At 45.4% G+C, this 11,679-nt stretch overlaps 1 protein-coding gene and 2 non-coding genes across 21 annotated transcripts in view; 2 read left to right on the top strand and 1 right to left on the bottom strand.

Moving 5' to 3' along the window:
* Positions 1-3,772: 3,772 nt before the first annotated feature.
* The window catches only part of LOC120367418 (NBPF family member NBPF1-like), a 49,201-nt gene continuing 41,294 nt past the window's right edge, over positions 3,773-11,679 (bottom strand). For all 19 annotated transcript variants that reach the window (XM_074390038.1, XM_074390037.1, XM_074390040.1 and 16 more), the window contains 6 exons: positions 10,488-10,589; positions 9,037-9,109; positions 8,363-8,586; positions 6,502-6,553; positions 4,870-5,749; positions 3,773-4,351 (listed from right to left, as the gene is read on the bottom strand). In XM_074390038.1, coding sequence (XP_074246139.1) covers positions 5,401-5,749; positions 6,502-6,553; positions 8,363-8,586; positions 9,037-9,109; positions 10,488-10,589 — 800 coding nt within the window. In that variant the 3' untranslated portion in view covers positions 3,773-4,351; positions 4,870-5,400. The remainder of the gene's footprint in view (positions 4,352-4,869; positions 5,750-6,501; positions 6,554-8,362; positions 8,587-9,036; positions 9,110-10,487; positions 10,590-11,679) is intronic.
* On the top strand, positions 6,983-7,123 carry LOC141582331 (U4 spliceosomal RNA). Its single transcript, XR_012515200.1, has one exon. It is a non-coding gene; the product is annotated as a U4 spliceosomal RNA (small nuclear RNA).
* On the top strand, positions 11,019-11,159 carry LOC141582330 (U4 spliceosomal RNA). Its single transcript, XR_012515199.1, has one exon. It is a non-coding gene; the product is annotated as a U4 spliceosomal RNA (small nuclear RNA).

Here is an 11,679-nt window from a genome sequence, read left to right as displayed (position 1 = left end):
TACCCTGTTGGTGGGAATATAAATTACTTCAATCATTGTGGAAGACAGTGTGGCGATTCCTCAAGGATCTAGAAATAGAAATACCATTTGACCCAGCAATCCCATTACTGGGTATATACCCAAAGGATTATAAATTCTTCTATTATAAAGACACATGCACATGTATGATCATTGTGGCACTGTTTACAATAGCAAAGACTTACAACCAACCCAAATGCCCATCAATAACACAGTGGATAAAGAAAAAGTTGCACATATACACCAGGGAATACTATGTAGCCATAAAAAAGGATGAGTTCATTTCCTTTACAGGGACATGGATAAAGCTGGAAACCATCATTCTCAGCAAACTGAAACAAGAACAGAAAACCAAACACCACATGTTTTCACTCATAAGAGAATGTTGAACAATGAGAACACAAGGACACAAGAGGGGAACATCACAAACTGAGGTCTGTTCAGGGCTGGGGGCAAGGGAGGGATAGCAGGGCATGGGGAGATTGAGAAAAAATAGCATTAGGACAAATACCTAATGTAAGTGATGGAGGGATGGAGGCAGCCAACCACCATGGCGTGTGTAGACCTATGAAACAATCGTGCAAGATCTGCACGTGCACCCCAGGACTTAAAGTCAAATAAAGAAAAAAAGAAAAGAAAAAGAAGATACACCTGGGATGCGGTTTGTTCCCAGGAATTTGAAATATTTAAACAATGGTTCAACGATCACTTGACAGTTACACTATAAACAGGAATAAGATACACAGAGTTCAACATCATTACTTTGAGAAGATAAATTTTAATGTCATTTTCAATCTTTAAAATCTTTGGTTTTATTTTGAGAAAAAATCGTCAATCTTAAAAAGATCACTGCAAAAATAAAGGATTATAATCCATCTGCTTTTTCATATAAGAAACTTGGAAATATGCTCATATGAATGTCAACAGTCAACAGTCAATGTAGTGTGGCATAATAAGAACTGACGTTCATATAATAGGTAAGTTGAGAGAGATTACATTTCATGAGGAAATGTTTTATGAATTTTAATGGGGTATGTTTATTTAAATCTAATTTTTTATTCTGTTTTGGGAAATAGTCGTCTGTTTCTTTTAGTGTATTCTCCTTCCCATCCACATATGTGGAATCTACCTATATTCTGCTCTTTTGAAATAGTTTAAAAGACTCAAAGAGAATGGCCTGGGCTTTGCATATCCTTAGTCTGACAGACATTTCCCTGGCTGCTCATTTAAATAGATATTAGCAGCTAAATAAGTAAACTACGTCTCTTGTCAGTCAGAAATTAACAAAGGCTTCAAAATCAGTGAATTCTCTGTTTTGCTATGGCCTTATGTGCTGACAGTCTTATCTTAAGAGAAAAACTTTTAATAGTATAGATTAACATTAACTTTGGCCAAAATGAAAATGCAGGCAGGGAATTTTTTTCCAACAACAGAAACTAGGAAAAGCAAAGATAGAGTAAAAATGGAAAATTTCCAGTATAGAGATATAAATATAGTAATTGACACCTCCAGGGATGATTAATGAATAAAATGGTTAGGGGATGATCATTTGAACACTGGATATTAATACTTTAAAAAATGATTTTTCCAATTACTTCAGTATCAATAAGGTGTCTCTGAAAGGTACAGAACTGGTATCACAATCACAGTGATAGAAAAATGGTGGAACAGTCCTAGTACCACAATCATGGTGGTAGACAAATGGTGGAACAGTCCTGGTACCATGATCATGGTGGCAGACAAATGGTGGAACAGTCCTGGTACCATGATCATGGTGATAGACACATGGTGGAACAGTCCTGGTATCATGACCATGGAGATATACAAATGGTAGAACAGCCCTGGTATCACAATCATGGTGGTAGACAAATGGTGGAACAGTCCTGGTACCATGATCATGGTGCTAGACAAATGGTGGAACAGTCCTGGTACCATGATGATAGATAGACAAATGGTGGAACAGTCCTGGTATCACGATCATGGTGGTAGACAAATGGTGCAATAGTCCTGGTACCACGATCATGGTGATAGACAAATGGTGGAACAGTCCTGGTATCACAGTCATAGTGGCATACAAATGGTGGAACAGTCCTGGCATCACAGTAACGGTGACAGACAAATGGTGGAACAGTCCTGGTATCACGATAATGGTGATAAACAAATGGTGGAACAGTTCTGGTATCACAGTCATGGTGGTAGACAAATAGTGGAACAGTCCTGGTATCACAGTAATGGTGATAGACAAATGGTGGAACAGTCCTGGTATCACAGTCATGGTGATAGACAAATGGTGGAACAGTCCTGGTATCACAGTAATGGTGGTAGACAAATAGTGGAACAGTCCTGGTATCACAGTAATGGTGATAGACAAATGGTGGAACAGTCCTGGTATCACGATCATGGTGGTAGACAAATGGTGGAACAGTCCTGGTATCATGATCATGGTGGTAGACAAATAGTGGAACAGTCCTGGTACCACAATCATGGTGATAGACAAATGGTGGAACAGTCCTGGCATCACGATCATTGTGGTAGACCAATGGTGGAAAAGTCCTGGTATCACGATCATGGTGATAGACAAATGGTGGAACAGTCCTCGTATAAAGATCATGCTGACAGACAAATGGTGGAACAGTACTGGTATCAGTATCATGGTGATAGACCAATAAAACAGTCCAGGTATCACGATCATGGTGATAGACAAATGGTAGAACAGTCCTGGTATCACAGTAATGGCAGTAGACAAATGGTGGAACAGTCCTGGTATCACAGTAATGGTGATAGACAAATGTTGGAACAGTCCTGGTGTCATGATCATGGTGATAGACAAATGGTGGAACAGTCCTGGTATCACGATCATGGTGATAGACAAATGGTGGAACAGTCCTGCTACCACGATCATGGTGGTAGACAAATGGTAAAACAGTCCTGGTACCATGATCATGGTGATAGACAAATGGTGAAAGAGTCCTGGTACCACGATCATGGTGATAGACAAATGGTGGAACAGTCCTGGTACCACGATCATGGTGGTAGACAAATGGTGGAACAGTCCTGATAGCACAATTATGGTGATAGACAAATGATGGAACAGTCCTGGTGTCACAGTAGTGGTGATAGACAAATGGTGAAAAGTCATCGTATCACAGTCATGGTGGTAGACAAATGGTGGAACAGTCCTGGTACCATAATCATGGTGATAGACAAATGGTGGAACAGTCTTGGTATCACGATCATGGTGGTAGACAAATGGTGAAAGAGTTCTGGTATCACGATCATGGTGATAGGGATATGGTGGAACAGTCCTGGTACCATGATCATGGTGATAGACAAATGGTGGAACAGTCCTGGTCTCAGGATGATGGTGGTTTACAAATGGTGGAATAGTCCTGGAATCACAAGCATTGTGGTAGGCAAATGGTGGAACAGTCCGGGTATGACGATCATGGTGATAGACAAATGGTGGAACACTTCTGGTATCACAGTAATGGTGATAGACAAATGGTGGAACAGTCCTGGTATCACGATCATGGTGATAGACAAATGGTGGAACAGTCCTGGTATCACGATCATGGTGATAGACAAATAGTGGAACAGTCCAGGTATCACGATCATGGTGGGAGACACACGGGACCTTCTCTGCCTGCAGATGGCTGAGGTAGCATTGACCCTGCACTGTTCCCGCAAAAACACTTAGGCTGAATTTAATCATGAGGACATTTTCAGACAACTTCAGAGTATAAACCATCGACGCAGACAGCTGACCTGTCTACAGACAAGCCCATGTCACCACCATCAAGGACAACAACAAAAAGGTGAGGAGACACTTTGGGTTCAAAAGAACTAAAGAAATGGAGCTGCATTATCTTTCGACTCTTTTTCAACCCAAAATGTCTCTTCTCTTTCAGTTGTGTGATCTGGGGTGACATGGGCTGTCTGAAGGAGACAGGTCAGTTGTGCTGCTCATTGGTCTACATTCTGAAGTTGTCTGGAGATTACTTCAGGCTATGAAACTCATGCTAAGTGTTTTCAGCAAGAACATGGCATTGTTCACAATCTGCACTGGCAGAGTCCCAGGTGACGTGTTGTCTTAGTGTGGGAATGTGACCCCTATCCGGGAGACCAGGTGGAGTCTTATCACCGTCATAGTAAGAAACCTACTGTCCATGTCCAAAGTCAAGCGAACATGCTCTTCTACAAATAAAAAAGAGCATATGTGTAAGCCTGGCAGGTGTAAAAAAACTCAGGATAGGCTGGATACATGGAATCCAATATATCCAGTGAGTACCGGAAGACTTCAGGCTCTTCTGCTTCCACCAGCTCCATGATGAGCCTAGAAAAGGGAAAAAAAACAAAAAACAAAAAACAAAAAACAAAGAATAAGTCAAGGAAAATAAGACACCACAGAGCCCCAACTAGATTTCATGGGGAGCACAAGAAAGTGGTTACTAAAAAAATAAAAATAGATCCCTTAATGACGTAACAAATTATTGCCCTATGTTGGGATGGGCAAGAGTAGGGTAAAAAAGAATGAAAGAAAGAGAGAGAGAGAGAGAGTAAGCTCAGCTAACCGTCCAGGTGACACACTCATGAGGGAGGAAAAGGACACTCTGAGTGAGTACCCTCAGGACACACAGCGGACACTGATCATAAAAACAAGTATGCTCAACCTACGGCACTTAGTACATGATAAGCGGAGGAAGAAATGGAAACCTGAATATCTACTGCAACGAAAACCAACAGCAATGTTCGTAGGAGTAGTTCAGGCTTCGTTGAAACCATGGTGTCGATATTGTCAGCCCACTCCCTTCTCCCTGGACCTGGCATCTCCAGGTGTCTGCTCAAAGTTACCTGGGGCATGGTGGGTCTTGGTCTTCTTCCTCTTCTTGCTTATTTGAATCTCTGCAATAAATTCAGACAGGGACAGACAAAATAAGCCAATTCCCCTACACCCATAACAGTCCACTGTCTAATCCCTACACACGGACCTCAGGCTCCTCAGCATGAGGACAGGACAATGTGAGAGACAGACTTCAGGAGGTCCCAAGGCCAATCATGATAGAGATTCCTTGGTTTGTGTCTCAGAACCAATGGTGAAGTGTCCCTATTCTGGTAGACCATTAACCTTTGATCCCAAGTGTGTACAAACAGTTACACCAAGTTTGTACAAACAGGGAAGAACCTCCCAGACATGCTTGGGGAACAAAACTCATGAGGAACTTGGTAGCTGGAAAGACACATTGAATTCAGATGGACAGACAACTTGTGGGCATGGGCTGCATAGCTTGGTGTGAGTGTGCAACACCTGCCTTGCGTTTCAATGTCCTGACAGTCGGTCCAGGGTGCGACGGGCATGGCCTGAGACTAGAGAGAGAGCAAAGCTCACTGACCCACCCCATGTACGTGCCTCAGACTGAATCCAGAGTGACTGAAATCTACACTGATGTACAGGTTCAGCCCACAGTGATGACAACTCTCAGCCCGGACAGGGGAGCAAAGCCCAAAGACTATGGGGTCTATCTGGGACACAAAATGGAGCTTTACCGCCTTCACAATGGAGTACTCACTGTCTATGTCACAAGCCAAGTTGACTTGCTGCTCCTCTAATGAGTGCAAGTTGCTCCTGTAAGGCTCATTGAAGGCAGATGTGCCAAGAGGAACTGAGAGAGTCGAATAACCTTCATACCAGGACTCCTGGGGGGCTTCTTCCTCCACAGACTCCTGCAGATTCCTGATGGGCCAGGCAGGACAGGGTGACAGAAGATTAAACCAACAGAGATTAGACAACAGAGTCTCCCAGCTGATCTGATGGAAGTCAGAATGAAGTGGTCCCAGAAAGCAAAGGAATTTTTCCTTAAAGAGAAAAAAAAAAAAACTATCCTTCTAAATGCAGGGCGGAGGGTGACTACCCTGGGGACAGATCCCAAATGAGCAGCAGGTGCTCAGTGCATTTGCCACAGATGAGCCACTGCAGGACACCCAGACTAATAAGGGGCTTCAACTACCTGGCATCAGTTGTGTTCAATATTATATGTGGCATTCAAGTGAACAGAGCTCTTGAGGCATTTCAGACACCCAGATTTTGGGTATTAAGGACCTCCATTTTCCAGTATGTTGATATCATATGTATATTTTTTGAATTTCTTCTATTCACAAATCCGAGCAAACATGCCAAAATAAATACACAGAGAGCATACATGCGTTTCTCAATGGATTCAAACACAAGGGAGAGAACAGGTGAAACCAACAAATCCCTGTGGGCTGACGTCACCTAGCTCACGGACTGTAGACTCCTATCTTGGGAGGACTAAGAAATTAAAACGTATAAAAGTGCCAAAATTCACGCACAACATTGTCAATAAAGACAATTTGTAGGTGGGTGAAAGCAAGAAAGACTTCCAGTCATCACTTCCTCAGTTTCCCTAAATCTGCAGTCTCAAGGTGTCACTACTGAACACACAGCTCAAAACCCCACAGCATTACCTGTGGGGTACGGGCCATTTTTCTTCCTCTTCCTCATCCTCACTTTGACTTTCTGTAAACAAATTCAGAGAAGCAGGTCACGTGAAGAACATCACACTTCACATGTGACCAAATCAGTGTTAAGTCACAGCACAAGCACAGAATTGTTCCCAGGGCAAGGATACAAATTCTGACAGGAAGATTCCAGGGTGCCCTAGATGAAGCCTGGTGAGTAGATGAGCCTGCTTTCCAGATGCCTGGGCTAAAATCTCCCTGTACAGGTACACCATAATGCTGTATTCTCTCCGCGAGTCTATGCAAAGTTAAACCAAATTTTTTCCCAGACAGTCTCCAAAAATTAGTCAAACTATTTTCGGGGAGTGTTGCTACACCACTGACGTATCTCACCAGGTAGCAAGGTCACTGAATGGTCACAGGCATCTAGACATGAAACCTGACAATATGTAAACTCTAACAACACCTGCTCGAAAAAGAATCTGCGAGCTTTGCGCAGTGGCAGTATCCGAGCCAATGAGTTTTATCTGAGATGAGATCATTGCTCATTGAAAACTTTCCCCAATACCCCGCCGTGAAGACAGGCAATAGAGTCGGCATTGACCCTTTCTGACAGTCTCTAGGGAGAAGGAATAAATAAAAGACAAAAAAAAAAAACTAACAAAAAAGAATATGCGGGCCGGGCACGGTGGCTCACGCCTGGAATCCCAGCACTCTGAAAGGCCGAGGTGAGCACTTCACGAGGTCAGGAGATCGGGACCATCCCGGCTGACACGGTGAAAGCCTGTCTCTACTAAAAATACAAAGAAATTAGCTGGGCACGGTGGCACGCGCCTACAGTCTCAGCAACTCGGGAGGCTGAGGCAGAACAATCGTCTGAACCCGGGAGGCAGAGGTTGCAGTCACCTGAGATCGTGCAACTGAACTGCAGCCTGAATGACAGAGGGACACTCCATCTCAAAAAAAACAAAAAACAAAAAACAAAAAACAAACAAACAAACAACAAAATCCTTGATTTGAAAGGACAAGGTGGGTCAAAAATTGGAGGTCTGGAGTTCAAAACCAGCCTGGCCAATATGGTGAAACCTCGTCTCCACTAAAAATACAAAAATTAGCCAGGTGTGGTGGTGGGCACCTGTGGTCCCAGCTACTCAGGAGGCAGAGGCAGGAGAATCACTGGAGTCCGTGAAGCGGAGATTGCAGTAAGCCAAGAGGGTGCCACTGCACTCCCGCCTGGGTGACAAAATAAGACTCCAACTCAACAACAGCAAACAACACGTGATGCTACCAAGAAAAATCGCGCCAGCCGTTGCACTGATGGGGCGGAGAGCCGGGGTGAGCCTTGCTTTACGGAAACATACCAGCAAGGTAAAGGGCAAATGTTTTCATCCTGGTTTCAAGGTGACTGTGCAGCTAAGCAAGCTGACTTAAAAGAGATCAAGACTGAAGCTCGGAGCAGTGAAACCTGGGGAACGATATCCCCCAATAAACAGGCAAGGCTCCCCGTTTCCTTAAAAAGAAATGGAAACTCCATGAACATCGTTCAGGGACAGATGACATCATTACAGGTGATGAGAGATACCGACTCAAAGCTAGGACACCTGACAGACACCTACTGGACACCTCCTGCACTCAGGTAACCATGAGTTTGTCACACTGGCCTGGGGTCTGGTAACCTGATACTTGGGCCTGGGAGATAAACGCACGGCACGAGCTGAGGAAAGAGATAAAAATTCCCCGATCATCTGTGTTTACTATCCCATCAAACATTTTTATTCGAACCGACCCGTGTGTATAGAGCCTGTCTTCCGAGGTGATCTTCCCCAGCCTAGACAGAGGTACCAAAAACAAGGAATGTAGAGGTCACCTGAAAGAATGATCAGAGCATCCTCCACTACATCATGAGATGATGGACTGCCTGCCGCCAGTGCAGAGTCCACGTGGTCTTCCTCAAACGTGATTTCATCGGTGTCTCCGTGAGGCTGGCTGGAGTCAGTCGGGCCGTATCTACTTGAACGAGTGATGGCACATTCCTCCAGTGAGTCTTCAGGGACTCTCTGGACATCAACCTTTGGCACCTCCCCGATGAGCCTGACGGTATAGAGATGACAAAATGTTAAACAAAGGGGGATTGGACCCCACGAAGTCCTGGCTGGTTTTCACAGGAGGAATAAGACGGGGGTCTCAGAAGGCAAATGGGAGGTTTCTTTGAGAGGAAACAGGCAATCCTCCTCTCTGCCACAGAGCATGGCTGCCATAGGAACCGGAGAGAAATGGAGCAGCTGGTATTCATCACACAGGGCAGAAAGGAGCTGAGAGGAACAGAGACTCAGTTATCCCTGCAGAATTCAGACACGGCACTCGGCACATACAAAGAACCACAACAGCTGCCACGCCCTGTGTCTCAGTTGGGTTCAACTGAACGTATGGTGGCCAAGGGAGCGGAGGCTTTTGGCCCACGGTAGACACCAGAGAGGGTGAGATTCTAGAACTTTTCCATACTGTACCACCCACTCCTTGCCCCTGATTATTCAGCATTACCTGGGGGCACGTGACTCCTGTATTATCTCAGCCTCTGCGACATGAACGTCTTCATCCTCATCTGCGTCATTTTCTGCAAGTACAGACGTGTTCGTTCAGATACTTCCCACTTCACACTCTGCAAGCACAGTCAGCCCAATGTGCACAGGGACACGAACGTCCGTGTGTGGGTCCCTGATCTACTGAACGCTCTCATGATTTCTCTTTCACAAAATGCCCTGGCATGGTTTCCTGATACACCGGGCAATGCGTTTCTGATCAGGAGGCTCACCGTCAAGAGGAGGCCAAATGTTGAAAAGACCTTCTGCTCCCACATCACTGGAGGCTTGTGGGGCCTCTCTCTGGACTTTGGCAGCTGTCTCCCCCATCCTGACACAGATCTGATGCCCAGGGACGCGCTCACCTTCCTGTCACAGTTCACATTTACAACCCGTTTCTTTCTCTTAGGAGAGGACAAACAAACTTGTCCCACAATTCTCTGCACATCAGGTGACTTCACAGGCCCTCCCAGTGGCTTCTGCTATGTTATTCTGGGACATTCTCTCCACAGGGAGTGCTCCAGTCTGAACCGCTTCCTAACACCCAGCGCCCACACATCAAGTGCTGTCTCCAACACCACACAGTGAGGGGCTTCATCTCATCTGGATAAGCGGTCGTAAGTGATCGCACATTTGAATGCTTCAGACGCTGCAAGGCATCTGCCTTTGCAGATGGAGAGAGAGAAATTCGCCTGACTTTGCAGATGAAGAGTCAGAAAGTCAGGAAGGAGAAATCAATTGCTCACCGACAGTTACTAAAGACACTGCTGAAGATACAGCCTGGGAACCTTCCTTCTGAATCCAGAGCTCTTTCCACTCCAACAACCGCCCTCCTGTCACAGCCTCCTTTCTGTCCTCTGCAACTGGACAGATGCCGCCTCTTGTTCCAAAGACCACCTCCCATCACATTATGGGCGGAGCGGAGTCCTCTTTAAGCTCCCACGGCGGGTACCGTGTACTATCACCGGAGTTCCCCCAGGCCCCCAGAACAGAGCCTTCCCTGCTGGACCTCAGCGGAAACCTCAACTGAATGGCAGTTCACGAGCCTCAGCCATTTAGACCCACAGCCTAGATGCTACGTGTCTGCAGGATCTTCTGTGCTACAGAGAGGATTCCTGTCAACATGATTTAGCCTCTTGCTGAGAAAAACAGGTGGTTCTGTGCCTGTGCCGGGAATCCATAGCTGAGAGTTTACCCTGAGTCCCACACCCCGCCATACTGCAGACGTGGAAAGGTGGCTACATACTCTGGCGTCTCTCATCCATTTTTAACAAAATGTTAAAATACAAAGTTATATTTGCCTAAAGGTATGGGGAAAATGAAACACCTTCTGAGGAAGAGAGCGTTCCGTTCCTCAGACAAAACACAGAACACTCTTCAGCACACTTGTGATGGTCAACCTATAGAACTTACCTCCCGTCTTCAGCCGGCAGCCCAGGTCGCAGGCCTCCGGGCTCATGAGTTCATTTTGCTTGTCTTCGTATTTCTGGTCCTCCTCATGATCCTTTCGATCTTCTGTAAACAAATTCAGAAAAGCAGGTCACGTGAAGAACATCACACTTCACGTGTGACCAAATCAGTGTGAAGTCACAGCACGAGCACAGGACTGTTCCCAGGACAAGAATACAAATTCTGACAGGAAGATTCCAGGGTGCCCTAGATGAAGCCTGGTGAGTAGATGAGCCTGCTTTCCAGATGCCCGGGCTAAAATCTCCCTGTACAGGTACACCATAACGCCGTATTCTCTCCGTGAGTCTATGCAAAGTTAAACCAAATTTTTTCCCAGAAAGTCTCCAAAAATTAGTCAAACTATTTTCGGGGAGTGTTGCTACAACACTGAATTATCTCACCAGGTAGCAAGGTCACTGAATGGTCACAGGCATCTAGACATGAAACCAGACCATATGTAAACTCTAACAACACCTGCTCGAAAAAGAATCTGCGAGCTTTGCGCAGTGGCAGTATCCTAGCCAATGAGTTTTATCTGAGATGAGATCATTGCTCATTGAAAACTTTCCCCGATACCTCGCCGTGAAGACAGGCAACAGAGTCGGCATTGACCCTTTCTGACAGTCTCTAGGGAGAAGGAATAAAAAAAAGACAAAACAAAAACAAACAAAAAAGAATCTGCGGGCCGGGCACGGTGGCTCACGCCTGGAATCCCAGCACTCTGAAAGGCCGAGGTGAGCACTTCACGAGGTCAGGAGATCGGGACCATCCCGGCTGACACGGTGAAAGCCTGTCTCTACTAAAAATACAAAGAAATTAGCTGGGCACGGTGGCACGCGCCTACAGTCTCAGCAACTCGGGAGGCTGAGGCAGAACAATCGTCTGAACCCAGGAGGCAGAGGTTGCAGTCACCTGAGATCGTGGAACTGAACTCCAGCCTGAATGACAGAGGGACACTCCATCTCAAAAAATAAATAAATAAATAAATAAATAAATAAATAAATAAATAAATAAAAATCCTTGATTTGAAAGGACAAGGTGGGTCAAAAATTGGAGGTCTGGAGTTCAAAACCAGCCTGGCCAATATGGTGAAACCTCGTCTCCACTAAAAATACAAAAATTAGCCAGGTGTGGTGGTGGGCACCTGTGGTCCCAG

This window comes from Saimiri boliviensis, chromosome 19 (genome assembly GCF_048565385.1).
Source record: "Saimiri boliviensis isolate mSaiBol1 chromosome 19, mSaiBol1.pri, whole genome shotgun sequence".
Taxonomy (NCBI): domain Eukaryota; kingdom Metazoa; phylum Chordata; class Mammalia; order Primates; family Cebidae; genus Saimiri; species Saimiri boliviensis.
The sequence above is the reverse complement of the archived record's forward strand: the minus strand, read 5'-3'. Positions and strand labels throughout refer to the sequence as shown.